Source organism: Diuraphis noxia, unplaced genomic scaffold, assembly GCF_037042655.1.
Source record: "Diuraphis noxia isolate RWA-SAM2 unplaced genomic scaffold, SU_Dnox_SAM2 contig0001, whole genome shotgun sequence".
In the NCBI taxonomy this organism is placed as follows: Eukaryota; Metazoa; Arthropoda; class Insecta; order Hemiptera; family Aphididae; genus Diuraphis; species Diuraphis noxia.
Window position 1 is genome coordinate 92,820,895 of NW_028301711.1, and position 26,200 is coordinate 92,847,094.

The following is a 26,200-nucleotide window of genomic DNA, read 5'->3' on the forward strand; positions in this document are numbered from 1 at the left end:
GCATTACTTTGGCAGATTATTGATTTATTCACTTGACTCTAAATCATAGTAATACTAACCAAAAACAATAAATAAAAATAAAAATTAAGTGTTGGTGAATTATACAAAAAATAATTTTTAATAAATAATTTTAAAATTATTTCTTTATTGATATAATAAAATGTTGAAGTCAAACAATTGGACACACTAAAAATGTAAATGTTTAATTATATAGGTATTTATCAGACAAGAAAAATAGGTTCAACGATTTTTAATTTGTAAATAAATGAATTAACTTTAATGAAAGTAACTAAGTACTGATATAATGTTTTAAATTAAAAACAAAACTTTCTAATTACCTACATATTAGATTTATTTGCTATTTAAGCGCTTTCAATAAACGTTAAAAAATTAAAGATGTCAAGTTTTAACTACCTAAATCAATAAAAAAATTTAAAATAGGTATATCATTTAGTTCTTTATAAATCACTATGATAACTTTATAATGACTAACGCATAACTAAATTTTTAAATTATTACTTAAATATAGGTAAATAGTATTTTAAAAAAAATTATAATGTTCGCAATAAAACAAAATGTATATTTAAATTTATGAGTAAAATGTTTTTTCCACCCATTCTTCAAGTGTGAATGAGGCAACATTTTTATTTTCAGAATCACGTTCTTTGAAAATATCTAAAACAAAAATGTACCAATTAAACAAATGAAAAAATATTAATCAAAATTATTCTAACATATTAAGTTTAAGCTCTAAGTGTATGCTGAACACAGATTAGAATTTATCAGTTAGTCTATTCTCGAGATAAGCTTTTCAACTTTTTTTTAAATTTTAACACATCTCCAAAAATGTTTATATTGCTATTTTTTAATGTCTACTTTTATAAAAATTGCTTTTTTATTTATGTGAATAATTTTTTAAAAAATGGGGTAATCGATCTAAAGTAGGCTCCCGTAGTTCCGTTGTACAAATACTTCAATTATCGAACGGCTCGAATTTTTGACAATTTTTGGGGCTGTCTTATAAGAGAAACGATTAAAAATTTTTTTTTAGAGATGCAAGATCATAAATTTATACCACGTACATTTATCAGTTATTTGAAAAAAATTGCATGTCACACCTTAAACGCCTTTTTAGGTGAATATCTATAAAATATTAATTAGAACATTAGGTATAAAATGTAAAATGTCCGAACATTCAATGCACTCTTGACTACCTACTGATATGTGATACTGTAATCAAATATGTAAAATTCAGTACCTACCAATGAAATTTAGGTGTATACGAAAAAGATAAAGTCAGTGGAATTTCGTACTGGACGATCTCTGGGGTCTAATTATGTAATAGTTAATCGTTTTTAGAATGCGATGATTCAATAACATAATCTGGCGTATGACTATTTAAAAAAATATGTGATAATTATTTACTTAATAAATGCATCATATTAAATATTATGATGACATAAATTAAGCCGATAAAGAACTATAATCATCACACACAATGGACGTAATTAAATCTTCTCATCTATTAGCATTTTAGGAGATTGAAGGAATTTATTTTAATTTTAAAGACAGATTTTGATTCATTGACAAGTTTAGTATACATTTGAAATCAAGTCATGATATTATTTATTTTTCAGCTTAATATCAATTAATATAAAAATGTAATTTTTCTTCTTAGTCTTAAATATATCAACCATACAGTATTAATGTATAATAATATCAATTCATATAAAATAGCACCTATTAAAAATAATCCTACCACCAAAATACAGTCAGTCATATTAATTTGTCTACATGTTTCACCTTAAATCACGACCAACTGCCGTTCCGTTAGCAATACAAACACAACTTGAGATATATTTTGCTTTGCGATTATAATAGTTTGTAAATAAAATCTTAACTAACCTATTGTGGTTTTAAGTCTTATGGCACACATGATGAAATCGTCGAACATTATGTATCCTTTTTTGTTCGCATACCGATGACACATCGTGTTTATGGTTCGTGTTTTAATATGGTAACCTACCAAACTTAATGCTGGTCTAAGTTCAAATCCTTTGATATAACCTTTGTTTTTTTTATCGTATGTTTTAAAAACAACCTAAAACAAAAAATTAAGTATTTCTAAAAACTTAATAAAAGTCCATATAAATGTATAGTTCTATATAATTACTCACTTGCCATTGCCTAATGTCAACCCATAATCTTTGGAATTCTTTAAATCCAAGTTTACCTGATCTATCCCAATCCATCATAGCAATCAAGCAACGACATACGTCATTTGAAAATTTTGTATTCCCAGTATCTATCAATTATATTTTCTAATTATTAACGATGTGTTTAATTTAATAAAACAATCAATACGTTGATGGAGATTTTACCTAATCATTAGTTAAGTCACATAATGTAAAATAAATTCATGCCGTACCTACATATAGATATGAATGCTATGATAAAGTTAGTCAGATAGAGTAATTATTAGTAAATTGAAGTAATTTATTTTAAAAATGTCATGAAATTGGTAAATTCTAAGACAGTAACGTATTAATGTATAATTATAATTTTATTTACAATTGTGTATGATTTAATTAAAGAAATCTTTATTTTCTTATAATTTTATAAATATACTGTGTAGAATGTAGATCCATACAATTATATTATAGGTATAGTTTAAAAGAGTTTAAATTTCGTCTTTATTTTAATCATTATATATTATATTATTTGACTAACACAATATTTCTTAATATATTGTTCTATTCCGTAACTATTACTTACGTTGTGTTGTAATGTAAGAATTCCAAATTTAATTAATTGCCTACTATAGTCATTAAATATTTTACGATCGTTACAGCAGGTGTATTATTTAAACTATTATGGACATTCCATAATGACTGTTTTGTCAAAAACATACTTATATTTCGTCCTTGGCATAATTCGAATAAATTAAAGTATTAATACCTTCAAAAAATGACAACACAATATATTTTGAAAATGAAGTTTTCTTGATACCGATCGTATCGTTTTTTCAATTTATTTTACACGTCTTATCTTCTTTTTAATTTATTAAACTTGTATGAATATAAAAATTGGAAAATTTTAAACAAAAATTACTCATAAAACAAACTTAAGTAAGATTTCATAACATATTTAAATGTGCTTTAAAATGTTTTATCATATTACCAACTAATAGGTTTCTTGCGGTACATTGTAATAATTAATACCACTCACTAAAAAGTATATTTCTTTTAGTTTTTAATTATAAATATTTAATAATGTTCATTTAGTTAGTTACACAACTTTGTGACATTTCCATGCATGCCAACAAAAACATTAAATCGGTGTCATATTAAATGGCTGTTGGCAATCCATATTGTCATAGCTAAAAAAAATACCTTTCATAGCAAAATCCAAGATATTTTTAAGCTCCATCCAATCAACCTCTTTATCTTTTCCAGCTACTTTAAGAAAGTATTTTTTTAATTTTTCAACTGAATCATCATTTTTGTTAGTGTTAATCGTCAATTCTTTGATCTAAAATTAATATATAATTTTAATATAAAATTGTTTATATTACATTCAATCATTTTTTATTTTTTACCCTATCATCGATTTCAAACATTCCTACATCATTATCGAACTCCCTATTGAAAAAAAAACATAATATATTATTATATCAAATTATAGTTTTTTTTTTTTTTAATAATTTCTTCTTTCACTTACGCCAAATTGTTTTTTTTTTCTGAAAATACTCTGAGTAAAAACGCACCTTGTTCATTCTGATTAGATGTACAAGGTACAATACAATATTTACCTGGAGGTACAATCAATCTCTTACAAACTTCTCTTGGTTTGAACTCAGAGGAAAAAAACTTTTCTATAGGATCGTTATTTTTAAAAAATTGTGTGTCCAATGGTTTTGGCACAGACACTGATGTGTTAAGCTAAACAATATAATATATTTTGTATCATAAAAATAATATGGTACATTTTTATGATTATTAAAATACATCTTTTAAAAATGTTTGTATTTTAATACCTACTTACATTATAAATATAAAATCCAAATGACAATGATTTAATTCTCTGTTTGTGTTTTAAACGCGTTTCCTTGAGCATTAATGCAATAATTACTGTACACATATCTTTATTGTCATTATCGTCAGGATCTACTAATGTTATATAGTACTGAGGATTACTTGAAAACGTATCTAAATGATCAATTTTATACAAGCATATATATGATTATAATTCATAAAATATCTAGTTTATAATTAAATAATATATTGATATTATAATATTTGATGATTATATTATCTAATTATATAGTATTCTACCTTGAAATTTATCACATCCACCAGCTGTTGCACCTCGGACCCATTCGCCTTCAAATATACTCAAATCCCATTTTTCTCCTGCGTCTGTCCCATATTGTTCCCTGTCTAAATAGTCAGGAGCCAAATGACAAATTTCCAATGCAGTGAAATATTTAAGAAAATCTTCGTATGACATCCAAAACTCTCCATCATCTTCATTTGTAAGTCCTATTAACTGTATTAATTGTTGAGGTATAGATGACCACTCATCTGACCTACAAAATATTTTTTAAATAAATTCATTAAAATAACATGTTTGTAAATAATAATATAAAGAAAGATATTTACATAATAATAATAACTTACTTATCACTCCAACGACCATTCCATTCATAATCATTGCCCCAAGGATTTCGAAGTCTAATCAGAGGTATTATACTATTACTCTTGGGCAGTGGTATATAAGTTATCTTGGTAATACTGTATGCATGACCTGTGCATAATCCTTTGTCTTTTGTATCAGGCTTAAACAATAATACATTATTTAAAATTTAAAAATCATGACTCAAATAACAAAAATAATTTTTTGAAAAATTGAATATCTAACCATTTTCAAATTAAATATATCGCCACACATGAGCGATTGACGTTGAAAAGATTTTAGCATAATCATGAAAAAATCATTTGGTATTTTATCTAATTCATATATTTCTGATACACCTCCAGTAAAATCTCCCATAGCCTCCATTGTGAAACCTCCTTTCAAAGCTTCGTATGAACCGTTGATTCTAGCAAGTACAGTTTTTTTTATTTTAATAGGTATATGTTATTTGAATCCGTGATAAATATATTAATTTTACTTAATGTGTGTGATTTGTGTGTAGATGTTATGTATACCTATCTAGCAGTAAAAACTTACTTTTAACTTAAAGGATAGTGTACGCGACCAACAAATGTTGGGGTACCCGAAGGACCACTCGGTAACGTCCGAGAGCGAAGAGTATAAGACTCTGTTAAGGGGCGTAGGTAGGCAACTAAAGAGCCGTCGCCTTATACTCTCTAGGATAGGCAATATGAAATGCACTACGAACAACGACGACGTGGACAGGAACTAATGTACAATGGAAAGAGGATGTGACAGTTTAGTTATGGGCGGGGGTCTCTGTGGTCGATCCGGTCTGGTGCAATGACCACAGAGCTCACAATAAGTCAGGGACAATACTTAAACTAAACTTAAATTAATGAGGTCTTGAGGTGATTGGCTTGCAATGACGTTGGTCTGGACGGCCTGGGCGGCCTCCCACACACCACGGCGAGTGCTGGCGGTCTTACGCGGGTGTGGACAGCACGATGCTTAGATGAAGATGGCCTCGAGGAACTCGAGGAAGCTGAGGACCTTGTCAACCTGGGTGGCCTCCCACGCAACACGGCTAGTGCTGGCGGTCTTACGCAACGGTGAACAGTCCGAAGTCGTAATCGACGGGTATGCAATATATATGAGTACGTAGGTACTAACCTTAAGTAGGAGTCGAAGTAGTGATAGTCACACACGACAAATCGAGTGATGAATAAAATAGTAAAAACAACACCAATGAATTTTACGCCTTACTGGCGAGACAAATATAATGAAATTTCGTATCGCATTGACAACGAATAAACCAAATCTTACAGCAATATGAAAATAATAATAATAATTGATGATTGCGCTCAATGCGACTTACAAAAGAAAACACTACATAATTCAGCACGACAAAACAACGCTACAGTAGCGGCTTAGAGAAAAACAACATAACCATATACGGCATAAGAAAAAAAACACGTAGACACCGAGACGCCAATATTAATAATAATAATAATTAGGGCGTTGGCCGCATAATAATAACAATAATAATAATAATAATTGATAGGAACATATGGTATTTAAGATAATAATCGTACGGCAATAACCGACCATTAATTAAAACACAGAGAACATATAAACAAAGAGAATAAATAATACACAGGTATAATAATTTGACAATTAAAAACACAAAAAGAAGGAGTGGTGTTCGGGGAAGACGGAAAAAAGTGGACAGACCGATAAGAACTTCCACGTTGCCGCGCACCGCTCGCATTAGCATATCGCGATAAAATTTTCAGCGCCAACATCACCGCCCACTTTGAAGGAACTTCAACAAAGAGGCAATGGGCACAGCTTAACAGCTGGCCTAGTCAATATACCAGATGACGTATGGACAGTAGCAACGCGTGATACGCCGTCTTGTCCAGGATGGAGTTGCACAATACGTCCGAGTCGCCAAGACAGAGGGTGTGAGGGTTCCTTTATTAAAACAAGACCTCCAACGTTCAGCGGTTCTCCGTGATCAGACCATTTTGTGCGCAGCTGCAGAGTGGATAAGTACTCATTCTTCCACCTGGTCCAGAAATAACGGTGAAGGTCGGCAACTAAGCGCCAACGTTGCATTTTGGAGAGTGATACATTTTTCAAATCAGGGTCGGGGAGAGAAGTTGAAGGCTCCAGTGTTAAAAAATGGCTTGGTGTCAGCGCCTCTAAGTCCTTAGGATCATTACTTAGGGCACACAAAGGCCGGGAGTTCAGCGTGGCCTCAATTTTGGCAAGCAAAGTGATCAATTCTTCACTTGTGAGTAAGTGTGTTCCAATGGATCGATAGATTAGAGACTTAGTTGACTTTACTCCAGCCTCCCACAGCCCCCCAAAGTGAGGAGATGACGGAGGGTTGAAAAACCAAGTTGTTTGGTGTTTTGCCAAATGGTTGCGCACGCTAGTTTGGTATTTCTCTGAGGCGATGAAGGTATGCAATGGATTTAAGAGGTTCGCAGCGCCAACAAAATTAGTACCATTGTCACTATGGACCTCTTTGATTGGTCCCCGACGAGCAGCAAAGCGAGTGAATGCTAACAGGAAGGTTTCGGTTGAGAGGTCAGAGCTGAGCTCGATGTGCAATGCTTTGGTGACAGTACAGACGAATAAACAAATGTAGGCTGAGTTCCTGGAGGATGGTCGACCACGGGAGCCCTTGACAGCTATCGGTCCAGCATAGTCAACGCCTGTTATAGCAAACGGCTTTATTTGTTGTACTCGGTACTTAGGAAGAGCAGCCATTTTTGGTTGCACCGATTGAGGTCTTGTGCGAAAGCATGGAATACATAGACGCAGTCGGGATCTAATAGCTTGTCTCGCTGACAGAATCCAAAACTCACGTTGTAAATGTGATTGGAGTGTCATAGCTCCAGGATGACTCAATACTTGATGATTGTGATCAATTATTAGTTCCGTTAAACGATGACGAGAAGGCAAAAGTGCTGGATGCTTGTGAATGTACGGAATATCTGCATTGCGCAGCCTACCGCCCACTCTGAGAATACCAACGGGATCGAGAAATAGGTCTAAACGTCGAAATGATCTTGAGTAGGGAACACCATTTGACAGATTTGCAATTTCGACGGCAAAAGTTTGACGTTGAACTAAGAATACCAAAGCGGTGAGCGCACCAGCTCTTTCATCGGCATTTATAACGTTGGTAGTTGGGGCGTCAGACCGTGGCTTGGAAAAACGAAAACAGTAAGCGACTACACGAAGGATCTTCTCCAATGAAGATACGCGATTTAACAAATTTATAATCGGAATGTCTACAGCAACGTTGAGAACAGTAGGTGGTCGAGCTTCATGAGAAGGAGGCCCGTCGTAGTCTTCAAGCTCAGTCAAAAGCAATTTTGGCCATTCATCTGGAGGCCTTAACAAGAACGATGGACCAGTCCACCACAATGCGTGATTGAAGAGATCAGATGGAAACAGGCCGCGTGAGGCGCAATCAACGGGATTATCTTTTGTTGGAACGTGGCGCCAGATTGCAGGTGAGCTCAACTTGTGTATCATACTGGTTCGGTTAGCGATAAAGGTGGACCATCGATGAGGGGACGATCGGATCCAAACGAGAGCTGTGGTGGAATCGGTCCAGGCGTGTAATTCATCAATAGTTATACGATCAGTGTACGCATCAGAAACTATACGGAGTAATTTCGCAGCTAAAACGGCACCACATAATTCCAAACGGGGAATTGTGGAACGCTTTATTGGGGCAACTTTCGATTTTCCTGTTATCAGGTGACAATGAACTGATGTTACAGTCGTCACACGGAGATAAATTGCTGCGGCATAGCCCTTTTCAGAGCTATCGGAAAAAGCATGGAGCTGTACAGAAATAGCATGATCATAGGTTATACGACGAGGAATTGTAATGGTTTCAACGAGTTGAATTTCGGACTGATATCGGGCCCACAAAGCTGCAATATCAGGTGGGAGTGGATCGTCCCAATTGACACCGGAAATCCACAGCTGCTGCATGACATGTTTTGTGAAAAAAGTCATGGGAGCTAATAGTCCTAACGGATCAAACACACGGGCAATATCGGAAAGAACAGATCGTTTTGTTGGTTGAGTCGCTGATGGCTGAGCGCTGAAGGAGAAGGTGTCAGCGGATGGGTCCCATTTTAACCCTAGCATTTTCAAATCAGATAGTTCGCCACTGTTGAACAAAATTGATACAGACATTGCACGAGCTTCTGGTGGGACCATTTGTAAAATGTTTACGTTGTTACTGGCCCACTTGCGGAGTTCAAATTGTGCAAGTGCACAGAGATTTATCAGCTGATTTTGACATTTCAGTGCTTCTTCTTCCGAGTTAGCACCAGTTAAAATATCGTCGACAAAAGTGTCGTTGAGCAACACATTTGCAGCTATCGGCCATGTAGCACCGTCGAGTGTGGCAAGATGACGAATAGTTCGCAGCGCTTGAAAAGGTGCGGCTGAAGTCCCATATGTTACTGTGCAAAGCCGATACTCATCAATGGGAACCGAGGGTGAAAAACGCCAAAGGATTCTCAGATAATCTCGATCTGGTGGTTGAACTAAAATTTGGCGATACATCTGCTTGATATCAGCCATAAAGAGATATTTCCAGAGACGAGAACGGAGTAGTACTATCTGGATATCTGGTTGTAACTTTGGACCAGTATACAGACTCTCATTCAAGGAAACGCCAATAGAAGTTTTAGCTGATGCATTGAACACCACACGCAATTTTGTTGTCTTACTGTCAGGTTTTATAACACAATGATGGGGTATATAGTAATTTAATGGATTTTCCCGCTCATTGAATGGTACAAGTTCCATGTGCCCACTTGACAAATAGTCTTGCATAAATTCAACATATTGCTGACGCAGATCGGGTTTTCGAGCTAGACAGAATTCAAGCGCCTTAAACCGTTGAAGAGCATGTGATTTAGAGTCACCTAGCAATGGAAATGGCGTTCGAAAAGGTAGGGTGACCATAAAACGACCGGAACTGGTTCGAGTAGTAGTAGATATGTAGATTTCTTCTGCAGCCTCGTCATCTGGACTGAAGTGGTGAACTACAGGCAGTTCTTTCAGCTCCCAGAACTTTCTTAAAGTCGCATCAAGGTTGATGGAGGTTGACACACACATTGTGGTCAGTGACAAAGGTGCAGCTGAAGTGGTTGGCCCAAACAAAACCCAACCAAATATAGTTTTCAATGCAGTGGGCTCACCTACACGACCCGATACGAGACTGTCACACAATATGGATGGCAGAATGTCGGCACCCAAAAGAAAATCTACTTCACCAGGAAGATGATATAACGGATCAGCTAAGGGCAAGTTGTGGATATGTGTCCATTTTCCAGGTTTGATCGAAATTTGTGGAGTCTTGCCTGTGATGTGTGGTACAATCAAAACGTCAACACTTAGGATGGGCGATTGTTTTCCATGAGGCGTCACCATTACAACCGATGCTCCACAAACAGGAGTAGTATTCGTGTTGGCAAACGTGGTTATATTTACAGGTGAACGACGGCGATTAAGCATGAGAATGTCAGCCGATTTTTGCGTTATGAAACTGGCTTGAGAACCACTGTCTAGGAGGGCTCGAAACGAATGATGACGACCGTCAGCAGCACAGATGTCGAGAAGCACAGTTGATAATAACACCACTTTATGGGGCTGATCCTTTACGACTAACGTGACTGTGCTTGGTGGATCACTGGACTGAACTACCATGGACCCACTAGGTTGAGAAACAGTCGCGGCTGGAGTTGATTCAAAATGCAACAACGTATGGTGTGATCGCTTACACGATTGGCATTTGAATTTTGAAGGACAAGCAGCAGACGAGTGGCCACAGCCGAGACAGTTTATACAGAGACGGTGTGTTTTAGCAAGCTGAAACCTATCAGAAGGACTTTTACTAATAAACAGTTGACATTGTCGAATCGAGTGTGGTTTATTGCAAAGCTGGCATTTACTGATGACAGGTACATTCTTATACGATTCAGTAGGTAGTGTTGTATTGGTGGTCATCACTTTTGGTCGATAAATTGGACGAGAGTGTGATGTGTGTGATTTATTAGACTGTTTTTGATTTGAGGTACCAGAGGATAGGTTTGACGAATAATTGCCAGCACGAGCCTCGGCTGAACGAACGTGACTTCTTAAGAAATCTACAAAATCACTCAAGGAAGGTTGATGGCGATCTCCAACTGTGATCTCCCATCGCGCACGAAGGTCATAATCCAGGTGATTCTCAAATATATGAACCAGGATAGGACTCCATTGCCGAGTTACAAAATCTAGGTTATCCAATGCCGCGGTGTGTTCAAGAATGGTCGTAAGAAGAGTTTTTATAGATGATGCGTCGTTACAATTCACTGTTTGAGGTGCTAGTAACGCGTCCAAATGAAGCCGGGCCAAATCTCGCTTATTACCATAACGCGCCCGTAACACCTCCCAAGCTTTATTATAGTTTGCAGACGTTAACGGAAGATGTGCCACCAATGACAGAGCTTCACCTTGTAAAGAAGTTTTTAAAAACTCAAACCGTTCGACGTCAGGTAGATCAGGTGCATGGGACAAAATTGATTTGAATAGATCTTCGAAGCCTTGCCATTCAGTCAGAACTCCAGAAAATGTAGGGAACGTCCGTTTGGGTAGTTGATAATGGGACAAATTGTTTAAGCTTTGGTTTGGTGCACCTTGGGCGGTTGAAGTATCCATGCCAGGAGATAGCGAAAAATGGTATACATCAGCAAAAGCAGCAAGTTCATAATACAAATTGTCAAATTCAGAACTGAGTTTCAGACTCTCTTTATTGTCTACGACTTCTGGAGGGGCTAGCTTCTTACCAACAGACGTTTCCATTACTTGGAGGTCGTCTTCGGTAGTTCTACGGATGTCATTTAACTCAGACAACATTTTAGAAATTTTGGCATGTTTGCCCGCATTCGAGCGTTCAGATTTATAGTCACCGGCTGCGGCGACAAACGAGGTGATTTTTGCAATGGCACGGACAATCCGCGCTTTTGCATCAGCATATGTCATTGACGATGGAGCGATCATTGTAACAACAAAAATTATGAAGAAAGATATGTAGTTGGATGACAATAAAACAAACTGTTTTAATCGTTCAAATTGTGATGAGACAACTAAACCAAACGAAGTTTAATGACAAATCAACACGTCATCACAGCCAGATACCAAATACAGATTACAGGGACTGTGTACCACTACCATAGGGTCGCGGTTTTCTTTACTAATCCGGCCCGAAGGACCAAAAAATGTACGCGACCAACAAATGTTGGGGTACCCGAAGGACCACTCGGTAACGTCCGAGAGCGAAGAGTATAAGACTCTGTTAAGGGGCGTAGGTAGGCAACTAAAGAGCCGTCGCCTTATACTCTCTAGGATAGGCAATATGAAATGCACTACGAACAACGACGACGTGGACAGGAACTAATGTACAATGGAAAGAGGATGTGACAGTTTAGTTATGGGCGGGGGTCTCTGTGGTCGATCCGGTCTGGTGCAATGACCACAGAGCTCACAATAAGTCAGGGACAATACTTAAACTAAACTTAAATTAATGAGGTCTTGAGGTGATTGGCTTGCAATGACGTTGGTCTGGACGGCCTGGGCGGCCTCCCACACACCACGGCGAGTGCTGGCGGTCTTACGCGGGTGTGGACAGCACGATGCTTAGATGAAGATGGCCTCGAGGAACTCGAGGAAGCTGAGGACCTTGTCAACCTGGGTGGCCTCCCACGCAACACGGCTAGTGCTGGCGGTCTTACGCAACGGTGAACAGTCCGAAGTCGTAATCGACGGGTATGCAATATATATGAGTACGTAGGTACTAACCTTAAGTAGGAGTCGAAGTAGTGATAGTCACACACGACAAATCGAGTGATGAATAAAATAGTAAAAACAACACCAATGAATTTTACGCCTTACTGGCGAGACAAATATAATGAAATTTCGTATCGCATTGACAACGAATAAACCAAATCTTACAGCAATATGAAAATAATAATAATAATTGATGATTGCGCTCAATGCGACTTACAAAAGAAAACACTACATAATTCAGCACGACAAAACAACGCTACAGTAGCGGCTTAGAGAAAAACAACATAACCATATACGGCATAAGAAAAAAAACACGTAGACACCGAGACGCCAATATTAATAATAATAATAATTAGGGCGTTGGCCGCATAATAATAACAATAATAATAATAATAATTGATAGGAACATATGGTATTTAAGATAATAATCGTACGGCAATAACCGACCATTAATTAAAACACAGAGAACATATAAACAAAGAGAATAAATAATACACAGGTATAATAATTTGACAATTAAAAACACAAAAAGAAGGAGTGGTGTTCGGGGAAGACGGAAAAAAGTGGACAGACCGATAAGAACTTCCACGTTGCCGCGCACCGCTCGCATTAGCATATCGCGATAAAATTTTCAGCGCCAACAGATAGTCTTCTAGTACTAAATTAGATTTTAGTTTTAGGAAAACAAAAGTAAAATTACTAATTACTTTTAAAAATAATTAAAACACACAAAAAAGATAATGTAAACATAGTTTTTAACAAAATAAAATTTGTTAAAAAATAAATAAATTAGCAAGACTTTAAATTTTCATTGAATATTAATCATGAATATTCATAAAGTATGGTGGAGAATAAAGGACCACATTTTTAATTTTTTAGGTAGAGAGTTAAATAAATAGCAGTTGTTGCAAATTTACGAAATTTTAATTGGATATAAAAAAATTAAGTTTGAAACAGAATATCCGACAAATGGCGTCCGTGAATGGAGATTCATTTTTGGAAACGCTTATCAAAGTTTTTTATCACTTTCCCAATAAGTCCACTGGAATTCATGAAATTTATCTTCTAATTGTGTTTTTTAAATTCTGAATGATTCATGACTTTTCAGATAACCCAAAGGAAGAAGTCACAAAGTTAGAGATCGGGTGACCAGGGTGGCCAAGAACGTCACGATTTGAAAGACTAAATGTCCGGGAAAAGTTAAAAGGATGAGATCCATTGAGAATCTCTAAGGTGAATGCTCTAACGTTTCACTGCTACTAAAACTACCATCATGCAGTACTTAATGAGAAGTTCTGCAACGTTATGCAACATCCCCTCCCAGAGTTACGCCGATTACAGATGTAGTCTTTCATTCCCCATCACCTGTATTGATATTTACTATACATGATAAAATGTTAAAAAATATCTTGAATTTTTTTAAGATTTTTATAGATAGGTAGGTAATTGACATTTTCCAGTTTATAATTATTTATTTTACGATTTATATTTGATGTTTTATCTGTTTGAGAATAAAAAACCTTGTAAATTATCACAAAGTCCTTCGTAAGTTTTTCTTAAAGCAAATAAAAAATATCAAAATTATCTTCACGCATTATTTTATGTTTATTTTATAAACATTCAAAGCTCAAATTATTAATTATTAAAAATGGTGTACCGTACTTTGCAAATTATTTTATAGTGTAAAATCCATAAAATTTGACACAAAATTTCTCATAAGTTTATTTTCTGGATTTTAAAATGAAAACGTTTAATATAAGATCACAATAGTTTTTTAAATATTGTTATTATTTACAAAATATTTATCGTAAGACATTGAGAGATAAGAACATTCTTTTGCTATTCAAATTATAACTTTCTCTATACTTAATGTAATTTTCAAAAAATAAACTAATTTTGAGATTACATTTAGACATTAAAATTCAATATTTTAGATTCCAAGCGTATAGAACATGAATATATTAATTTTACAATGATGACGATTTAATAAGAAATAATCTTAATTTAAATAATATTGCTTAATAGTAAAATACGCCCCCTTAACTTCGGTTAATTTTAAAAATATCAATTTCTATGTGTAAGCACATGTTTCATCTAAACACTTTGTTGTTAAATTTAATTTTAATACAAACTATTATTAGTCAATATCCATATAAATACTAGAATTCTCAAAATATTTTAACTGTTATTGTTCTATTTATGTCCATGAGAACTTTTTCTAGTTTTGTAAATTATTTTTCAACAAAAATTAAAAATAATTTTTGTTTTCATACCTAACATTAGAAATGTTAGTAGAAGATTCCCAAGAAGATTTTCTAAATCTATCAAAAAACGAAAACAAAATTACCGGGAAGTGACGGTACTTATAGGCTTATAGCCATAGCACATAATGAGATATTTTCAATTGCTATTAAATTTAATTATTTATACAATTAGTATACTAGGGTAACACAATTTTGAGTCTCCGCTCAGAAAATATAACACATCCATTACAACGACATATCCGCAATATTACTGTACAACAGAGTGGTACCCACTTGTCTACCTTTTAGATTTTGAACGAAGTGATGAATGTATTGATTTTACAATGATGTGTGTCTTTTTTTTTTTTTTTTGTTTTTGTGTCTGTGCACAGCATAACTAGTCGAAATAATGCTTCAATTTCAAACTTTGGGGGTGGTTTCCGATGTAAAAGTGAATATCCTTGGTGCATTATACAAGTCAAAAGTAAACATTTTCCAATAGTTTTCAAAAAATAATGATAATGATTTATTCTCAAACCCGGTATATGTATATATATGATAATATATGGTATTATGAAGTATGTTAACTGCATGCAATGTTTTTTGGAAAAATTGATTAACCATGCCTTATGTAAAATGTATCCTAATTGAAAAATAAAAAATTTGTTTCAAAATAGAATATATGACAATATTTAAATATAATATATCCTAGACTGATAAATCATCTCCGTTCAGAATCGTTTTTCGTATACAATGATACCTATCATTGCATTCAAATTTAACCTACCCTATTCAGAGGTCCACCCCATCCCCTAATGTATAGCAGAGCGACATCCGCTTACCCGCTTTTTTTTTCTTGAAACTATTATATAATACAATTACAAATTACAATTTTCAATAATAATAATAAATTAAATACATTTAAAATTGAAAAATTGAATTGATTAAATATTTTAAAGTATCTCTTGAAGTACCTTAATCATAATTGAATTGGCCCACCCTGCTAAAAAGGTCTGCGCACGCCTATGGTGTTGAGACTCATCTAAATAAATTCATCTCTATACAAAAAAATATAATACACATTTTGATTGTCAATTTATTTTTATGATAACTAGTCGTAGATACTTGAAAATTTCACAAATTATTTATATTGGCATTTTCTTTACATGATTTAATTTTCAAAATATTTTGACTTTTTTCATTTTTGAGATATTTATAGACAACTGACATTTTCAATTTTTCTGAATATTTTCTTTTGAAGTGTCGATAAAATTTTTTTGGCCAATCAAAATACTTGAAAATTTAATACAAATTTCCTCGTAAGTTATTCTTATAGTGATTAAAAAATTATAAAAATACATAGGCATGATTTTTTTTTATTAGCATTTAAAGTTCAAATATTGACTTAATACGTAAAAATTACGGCAATTTTCAAATTATCTTAGATAGAAATTCATAAAAGTTTTTCTTTTTAAATCTAAGATTTGAAAATTAAATTCAAGGCTCCAAACACATTGTAACAATAGCAGTTGAAAAATATTAAAAATACATAGGCACGATTTTTTTTGTTATAAGCATTTAAAATTCAAATTTTGACTAAATACGTAAAAATTACGGTAATGTTCAAATTATGTTAGATAGAAATTCATAAAAGTTTTTTCTTTTTAAATCTAAGATTTGAAAATTTAATACAAGGTTCCTATCATATTTTTACAATAGCAGTTGAAAAATAAAAGAAATATATTTGCATAATTTTTTTTTAAAGCATTCAAAGTTTGAATTTTGACTAAATACATAAAAATTACGGCAATGTTCAAATTATCTTAGATAGAAATTCATAAAAGTTTTTCTTTTTAATTCTAAGACTTGAGAATTTAATACAAGGCTCATAATATATTTTTACATTTTTACAATAGCAATTGAAAAATAAAAGAAATATATAACCAAAAATTTTTTTTTACGTGCATTCAAATTTCAAATTTTAATTTTGATAAAATACGTAAAAATCACGAAAATTCGTAAATTATTTTATCGTAGAAATTCATAAGAAATTTTTCTTTTATACCTAAGATTTGAAAATTTAATACAAAGCTCCTAAAATATTTTTAAAATAGCAGTTGAAAAATAAAAAAATGCACTGTCACATTTTTTTTACAAGCATTTAAATTTTAATTTTGACAACATACGTGAAAATCACGAAAATTCGGAAACTATTTTAAGCTAGAAATTCATAAAAAAATTTCTTTTTAAATCTTAGATTTGAAAATTTTTAATAATCTATAATATATCCTAGACAGGTAAACCGTCTCCGTTCATAATAGTTTTTCGTATACAATGATACCTACCATTGCATTCAAATTTAACCTACCTTAGTCAGAGGTCCACCCCACCACCAATGTACAGCAGAGTGATACCCACTTACCCGCTTTTTTTTAAGTGAATATATAAATGTTAGACTTAGCTAGTCAAAATGTTTCAAAATTTTATTTAAGATATAATTATGTGGCCTTATTTAAAAATATTAAACATACATAAGCACAATATTTAGGCTTATTTGTATAAATATTTGAAATTTTAAGTTCATATTTTAACAAAATTTAATATTACAAAAATTTTAAAATTATTGTGTAGTTAGAAATTCATAGGTACATTTTTACTATTTATGACAGAAGTTTGAAAATGCAATGCAAGATTCCAAAAATATTATATTACATTGTCATAACTAACGCTTGAAAATGTAATGAAGATTCTAAAAAAACTCATATGATATTAATCTCTTGGTACTTAATTAAATATAAAAATGTAAAAACTCAATTCTATTAAATAGGGTTTTGAAGTTCAAATTTTGAAAAAATTAGATATTTACACAAAGAATAATAATTTTTGTTATTTTGTTGTAATTCAAATATTATATTATTTGAGGGAACTTGAAACTTTTTTTTTCCCATATTATTATATTTTACTATTCACGAAATATACAATAATTTATTATTAATACTTTTTTAAACTTGAAATGACCAAGTTTTAACCCAGAATTTAAAAAAAATTATACTTAAATAAATTAATGTGATCAGTGTTTTAAAAAAATTATGCTAAATGTTTACTTGGCATAAGCTTTCTCCAACAGAGCACTCCAGAATTCATTTTTGGTTGATGATTTAACAAATAATAACTCTCCTTTATGAGTCGGTAGACGATCGTCGACAACCACGTCAACCCATTTGCCATACTGCCAAAATCTAATCAATTTTTAAAAGTCAAATTAACACATGGATTTCTAGAGCTTGACATATATTTACTTAAAATGGAATATTCCAGCGTAATTAATATGGAATCCTTGATCAAAAGGCACTACTTTGTAAAAAAGTTTGTCATCCAAAGTCAAATTTGCTATGGCAGATACTAACCAACAATCACCTTCCAGAATAAAAAAGTTTATGTTAATATTAGTTATGAGTGTTGTGACTTATGTTTAATGATAATAATACCTATTTATAGATATTATTCATAAGTTTTTAATATTACCTTTAATGATATAAATGGATTTAAAATATTTCGTATCAAAACCAATACTTACAAATAGTTTAAAAAATATATTATTCCTGTTATTTACCTAAACGTCCTTGCCTTACATCAAATCTTGAAGCCCCTTGCACGAAAAATTTGGGATCATTTGTAATTTCCTAATAATTGCATTTTTAATATTATTATTGTGTTTATTTCAAAGAATTATTAGCCTCATACAAAGCATGATCGTAGGAAGGCCCATAATTTAAGTACACAACTTAACATTACAATTTTAATAGAATGTACCTATGTAAAATATAATATGCTCACCTTTGGTCTTCGCCACTCAAGCTGATTTTTTTGAAGATTTTGTACAGATAAATCGTATGTATCAAATTCTGGATCTTTGAATAGTATTTTTTGTTTTAGGCATTGGAGTCGGAGCTCATCAAAATTTTGAACAAATTCAACTGGTCTTTGTCGAACACCGGAACCCCGTTCGCCAATATTAAACATTTTACTGAAGAATTAAATATATTTTATGAACAAATGTACATTAAAAATCAATTGATGTATATACCTAGACGTACTAAACTAGACTGTTTCACACAAACGTGCCACAATCAAATTATTTAAAATACATTAAATATATCATAATTGTTGTGTTTATAATAATAACAATATAATTTAGTTTGAATTTAAAGGTCAATGTTTCTTAGATGAATCTTATATTGATAACATTATAATATTTAAACTATACACAGTCATTGTACCTACTTTATACTATATACCTAAGATAATATTAATATTGTCAATTCGTTAGAATCGTATTATATCTCAATTATATTCTACATTTCATATTATTCGTGAACTGTACTTTAAGTATAATTATTAATCAATATCATTAAAATTGCTTCATGGTATAATACATTAATACAAATAATTACTAGTGCTTACTATTACAATGAACCTATTGCTTAACTATATTCTAATAACTGACATTGTCAGGAGTTAGCAAAGTATGCGCAATTTGATAGTGAGGGGAGGGGTAGAGAGGCTTAACCGTCCAATATTAAAATTAGCCTCTACAAACATTTTTATTTTAATAGAAGTATTAAACCTTCATTAGTTATCTAACCTAAATAATTTATTAAACGTAATTTGAGGAAATTATTTTCTGAAGTTTAAACAGCGATTCATTATTTGGGTTTTTCATAGTACCTAGATATCGGATCCACCCACAAAATATTATATACGACGTTTAATAGTAGTGTAACAAATTAGTAATTACATGATACCTACATTACTGATAAAGAAGTAATATTTCAATTTGTTTGGAAGATAATCGATACTCAAAAGATAGTACTATTTTTTTATACATTTACAATATTTTGAATCGATCATTGTAATTCTAATGTTGATGAATAATATATAAGTGCTTATATGTTTTAGGTAATTTGTTTTATTAAAAATATTTTTCATTTAAGTAAAAAGTAGACAGATGTAGGTATATAATATATAATATCAAATGTATGAAAGTGGATGAGACAAAAAATATGTAATGTCATATTACCTACTTACATATATTACATAAAGTAATATATTTTAAAAATATTTGCAGACAATTGATGAGAGGGCAGGACCCTACCAATCTGTCAACATTGTCAAAAACTAAAATCATACCTATGAAACATTTTATACTTAAAATAATAACACAAAAGTCAAAAGTACAAAATGCGTGATGATTATGTAGATAGATATAAATCTTGTAAATAAATAATTAACAATTTTTGATTGGTAAATATTGTGTACCAAACTACCAACTAGACAAAATTATATAATCTACTGTCAACTGATATAGGTACTATACCTATAAGTAATAAGTACTAAAGTACCTATGTTAATTAGATTTTATTACCACGTGTCCACGTCGTCGTAATAATAAGTATATTAATACTGTTTAACAATTAACCGTAGTTCGTCACCCACCTTTCGCTATTGTGTTGAATGAATACCAATACGGCAATACACTGGTTATAAATTCAATAAACTCGCTCAGATAATTAGTATGTGTTATAATTATAATTATAGTATAGTATACTATTATTCCTGAATTCAAACACAATCTATTTTACACAAAATAAAATGTATATATAATATTATATATATTAATATTCAATTATTTATGGTGTAGTTAGTTATAATATACATATTTTTTAGTGAAAAGTGCAGTTAAATGTTTACATATTATTATTATTATTATTTCATACCGTCAACCATTTTCTTTTAACTCAAACAGGTGATCCTTATCCCGATAATCTACGTTAAAATCATGGTTTTTTTTAAATTTTCTTTCTAAAAAATATAGGTACACTAGAATTCTCCATGAACCAAAATTATACTTAGGCAAAACTATAGATAGGAATAATCTAGATATGTTATTTAAATAATGTTTGATTGATTAAATATTTTAGCTGTATATACTGTTGAATTATATTTTTAAAGCTACAATTCAAATAACGAAAATATAAATTGAACATAGTATATTATGATTTGGAAAGTTTAAATATTTTTTTCAAGATGAAAATCAGAGAACACGAGTAGTCCGTCTTAATATTATAATTGAAAATATCAAGAATGTCAACTTAACACATTATAATGTGGTTTTGTGATTTATTACGTTATAGTCGGTATACTCATATATAGAACTTTTTTTCTCCATGTGATGATAGGATAACGTTTTTTACATAACAAAAACTTGATACTATACATTTTAAGATGTTTTAATAATATAATTTTCAGTAGGTACATATATATGCATATATGTACTTTTTTTTTAAGGTTCAACCGACAACGCCGCAGGAATTGCTTTCGCATTACTGCCATCTATATTATATGTACTATATTTACCATGTATAGGTACTAATTTAATGGAGTTTTGAAATAACTTGTTATCTAACATTTCGGTGTAAAACAACACCTCTTATTTGAGTAAGAAATTAAATATTAAATAGTTGTAGCGATCCTACATACAGTTGTTTTTACTAATTAATTAATTAATTATATTAAGTTTGACTGAGTTTAACACACCAATAAATTTATTATAAACCCTAGAGATAGTTCAACCAAGTGATGTTCATTGGTATACCTATTCAGAAAAACCAGATTCTTCGAATATTTTCTAAGCCCCAAACTCGTTCGATTGAAATATTTCAAAGGTCCTAATTACAATTTCAAGAGATTGGCTGTCATGAAGGTGCTCGTACTGACTCGGACAGTTCACGTCTGAATTTAGTCCATTCGAGTCTCTCCTATATAGGCCTAATTCTTTACTTCTCCTCTCCCAACGATAAGATATCGTTTTTTGTTTAGACTATCCCGACGTTTATCGTAAAACACGCCCATACGAATTCCTGCAGGAAACAGCGACGTCCCGCGCTCGCACAGTCGCCTTGTGGTATCCTGTTATTGATGTAACGATCCTCAGTCGGAAAATCAATAAATTTAGTTAGATGAAAGATAGACAACTCTTGATGATTTATTGTAATAGTATAAATGTATTTAAGCCCAAACAGTTATTTAATGAAATTCGACCAAGTCCAAATAATATTTTAAATAGAATTTCGTCTGAGTCAAAATAATTAATTATGGCTGAGCGAGATGTGACTGAGTGTAGTGTGGTCTTCTGGCCGTCCAAGTCACTAGTCGTCTTATTGTACGCCTGACGATCGTGTCGTCGACGAGCTCCTCTTGTAGAGAAAATCCCTAATCCCCGCGTCAGTTAATATCCCCGTATATATCATATTCAGGGTCATAATGCTACACGTGCCACACAACCGGATGTCCCTTACACATTTATTTGATAGTGAGATACCCGTTTACGCAAAACACACTATTGACCTACTTTAATGAATATTAATATGATTAGTGATATATATAATGCCACATGAATTATTATTATTATTATTAATATAATTGTCATTACGCCGTTGCGCTCTATCACTATTATTATTATGGATTTATAGGTAAATATAGGTAAAGTCACAGCTCGCTACATTGATATAAAAGTACGTAGTTCTAGTGTACTAGTGTAATTTTATACACTCAAATAATGTCAATGATATTATGTCATACTATATAATATCTATTAATATATATATATAATTCTCAGAACTATAAAACAAGGTCTATACTAATTTTATTATTCACTGATTATTTTTCAATTTCAAATTGCTATTTATGTTTAATTTCATAATTTATTACTATAACGATTTCTCTTAGGTATTTCACCGGTCTGCCCGAGCCATCTAAGTCCTATCCAAATTCCCAGGTCATTGACTGATTTAATATATACATGCATATATATACATATATAATATGTATCTAGTCGGGACGTCAGTACATAACACAGTATTAAAATACTAAAGTTTTTTACACTAATAATTATTAGATACTTATAATGTAATAATATAATATAATTGTGGGTAATGTGAATCGTTTTCATCTTAATCATAATAACTTCTACTAAAAAAAAAGTGTTTCATGATACAATGTGTGTACATTATTCAGACATACACGATAATATAACAATATACGTCTATTATGTAAACGAATAACTTATCACACAATTCAATGTAATTGTTTGTATTAAAACTTAAAAGACTATAATATTATTATTATCTTTTTATTTTTTTCACATAATACTATAGTACCTAGCTATAGCATAATGTCAATGTGTCATTTATTTTAATAGTTCACATCGGCGTTTAAATACATAACGTATAATATGTGTGACAGCTGACAGATAAATAAATAACTAGGTACTTACCTAACTTTATTTTTTGTGTATAAGAAGAAAACATAATTGTTGTATCCATAAATATATACTATAATCATAATATTATTTTGAAAAAAAATTCAAACATATTGATTTCTATGCATTTTCTCTACTTTACATAAATATAAACTAATGATTTAATTACCAATACCAATACAGTTTAAAAAAAAAAAATAAAAAAAAAAATGGAAGTATCATTTTTGAAAATAACCTAATCTGACTGAACTCGTCGACTTGCTTTATTGATAATTCTCCTAAACCCTGTAGTTGCATAAAATATTTATATACAATAAAATAATTGAATAATAATTATAATTGGCAGGTACTTGTAGGTATTATAAAATTAAAATTATATTTCTATTATCTATTTACCTAATTATAATTAAGTACCTAAGTACTTAATATTGTCTTCATAAATGACAAGTCTTGAATAAAATAAATGTAAGAATAACGATTGTACAACATTTTATCAGGTAAAGTTAAAATAACTATCTAAAAATATCTAACTACAAATTATATGCTGTTTTTTTTCATTTAATTGTTACATACTATATAGTATATGGTATAATATTTAAGCAAATTTATACCCAATTTTAATTTATATGAAACTATAATGGCAGTACCCATGGTTTAAAAATGTTTTGTCTGTTCTTTCTATACTAGATCCAGAACGTAAATGTCAATATTATGCCAATATATGTAGAGACTGTAAAGTACTATAAAATCATTTAACGGCAATCATATAATATTATTGATAATATGTGTAAGTGTGAAAACTTAATTAAAAGAAAAAAAATATCGAAACATTTTCAATTATTGTGACTTTTTAAAAAAAATTTTTTAGTTTACAGTTAAAACGGCGAAACACTAGATTGTATCCGAGCGGCGAGTCCACCTCTACGGCCAATGGCTATATCTTCACGGGACACTCTATATGTCTCTATATAATATTATAATGCATACAATATACCTAGAATAGTACTATAGTAGGTACCTACTACTTACGTACAGCTAGGTACTCGACACTCGTAATTTAAATTTATCAACCTAATTAACTTATTACAGATTTGGAGAGGTACTTACCCGATGTTGATAAATATTGTACAGAAACAACCTTTTTTAATTTTGAAGCATGGACGTAAAACCGAATGCAAAACGTCCAACGAAATACATTAATAAAGACAATCAATTTATTCGCTACTGAATGGCAGGTAATGAGTGCATTTCACTAAAAAAAAAAAAAAACCAAAACGATAAGTGGTTATAATAAATTATAAGTCAACAACGACGGAGCTGTGACATGTGAGCACACTAACTCCGTGATCGGTTCTGTGGTGCTCGAGAACGCGGTGTCTCGGGTGACCGGAATTTGCTGAATCTCAGTCTTTGTAGCGTATTCTCTGAATCCCACTGTCACGTGCAGGCGTCCCCAAAGCATTGCTGACACGGTTGTACATCGTATTATAATATAAAACGATTCTGATTAAAAATCAAAAACACCATACAAGACACGACGGTAGATTATGAATAGGTATCTAGTTACCAACGACCACCCAATATAATCGTCATCGTATCATGATTTTGAAAAACAAAAAAATCACTACCTACCGATAGAGTTTTTTTTTGACATATTAACAATTATATTTTCTGGCTTGCTTAAAAATGGCGACAGTACAATAATTTTGGTGGGTACCTACGATTTATTCTGAGAAAAGTATATTATCGGTGCATATTTTAAAAACAAAAATATTTTAATTGATACGCGTCACCATTTTTTTTTACTCGCGTGAATTTTTTTAAGGACTTATCTACAATCTACTTCATATAATTTATAATAATAATACTTTTATAATTAATTATAATATACCTACTTGGTTACTTATATAATAAAGTTTTATTAGTACTTAGTTGGTATAATTATTCTAAATTATCATAGTCACTGTTTGTTAATTAATAAAATTTTTTTTTAATTTCAATGAGGCTATTATTCAGATAGGAGACGTAAAGAAAACAAGACAAAACACGGTTTTCGTACAACTTTACCCTTTGGCCTCTAGTAATAATATTATCGTACTCAAAACTATATGAAATACAATTTGTCGAGGAGAGAGAGAGAGACTATTTATACCAATTGATTTTATTCTGCAGTTGTTAATGATATGTATATAATGTTCCTATAAAGTTTATAGTATAAACAATAGGTACAATCGTACAAATATGATTAGATTCAAAATACTATATAATTTAGTATTTACTTTGTATGTTTTAGGTATAAACCGTTGTGTAGATTGTAGGCACAAAGTTTAAAATATATTATTAGATTATTAATACATTAAAAATAATGACATGAAGTTTGTACGCACTTTCTTTAAATATGAGTAAAATAACACCATTATGATGTAATTTTATTATTAAGAATTATCGTTATTATATTTCTATAATAATTATTTCAAAACTAAGTTTATAATAATAAGAGGACATCTCACTGGTTATATTGTTCAGAGAATGAACATGTATATATTGTTATGCTATATTATCATATAGGTACTATAAATCTATAAGCTATAATACTACTTTTCTAGCAACTATTAAGTATAGAGATAATTTATAAGATATCAATATTGTGAAAATCAAAAAAAGGTAGGTAGCCTGTATTATATTATTTCCTATATTTTTTAAATATTTGTTTGACAAAAAGAAACAATATTGCTTAAAAAATAATTATATATTATACCTATATTACATACATATTTTATTATTGTGAAATACACTTATTGAGAAAAAATCCGGACATAATATTGGATACTAATATATACTCTCTCAAAAATATTATCTCTAATTTCAATACAAAATTTCATAGGTAGCTCTAAAACCAAACTATTTTTTTGTATAGAAAAAGTATAATATTCGCGATTTGGAGATTCATAAAACATTTTAGTAAGGAGTTCTGTATAGGCAATATTTAAGCTAAGTAGATCGATATCATCTATCACACCATTCACACCGATCTCAGCGTCGTCTTTAAGTTTTCCAAAACCCCGGAAAATACTGATAATTCAGACCACGACCACCTTTATTATAA

At 31.4% G+C, this 26,200-nt stretch overlaps 1 protein-coding gene across 1 annotated transcript; it reads right to left on the reverse strand.

Annotated features, from left to right (window-relative positions):
* Positions 1-236: 236 nt before the first annotated feature.
* LOC107166903 (calpain-B-like) lies at positions 237-24,445 on the reverse strand. The gene is made up of 15 exons (XM_089219742.1): positions 24,202-24,445; positions 18,612-18,801; positions 18,388-18,457; positions 18,074-18,191; positions 17,879-18,013; positions 4,921-5,101; positions 4,680-4,837; positions 4,335-4,588; positions 4,045-4,208; positions 3,721-3,941; positions 3,599-3,641; positions 3,393-3,531; positions 2,178-2,305; positions 1,906-2,101; positions 237-675 (listed from the first exon to the last, which is right to left on the reverse strand). The coding sequence occupies exons 2-15, from the start codon at positions 18,795-18,797 to the stop codon at positions 590-592; spliced, it is 2,079 nt and encodes a 692-aa protein (XP_089075868.1). The 5' UTR covers positions 18,798-18,801; positions 24,202-24,445; the 3' UTR covers positions 237-589.
* Between the last annotated feature and the right edge of the window lie 1,755 nt (positions 24,446-26,200).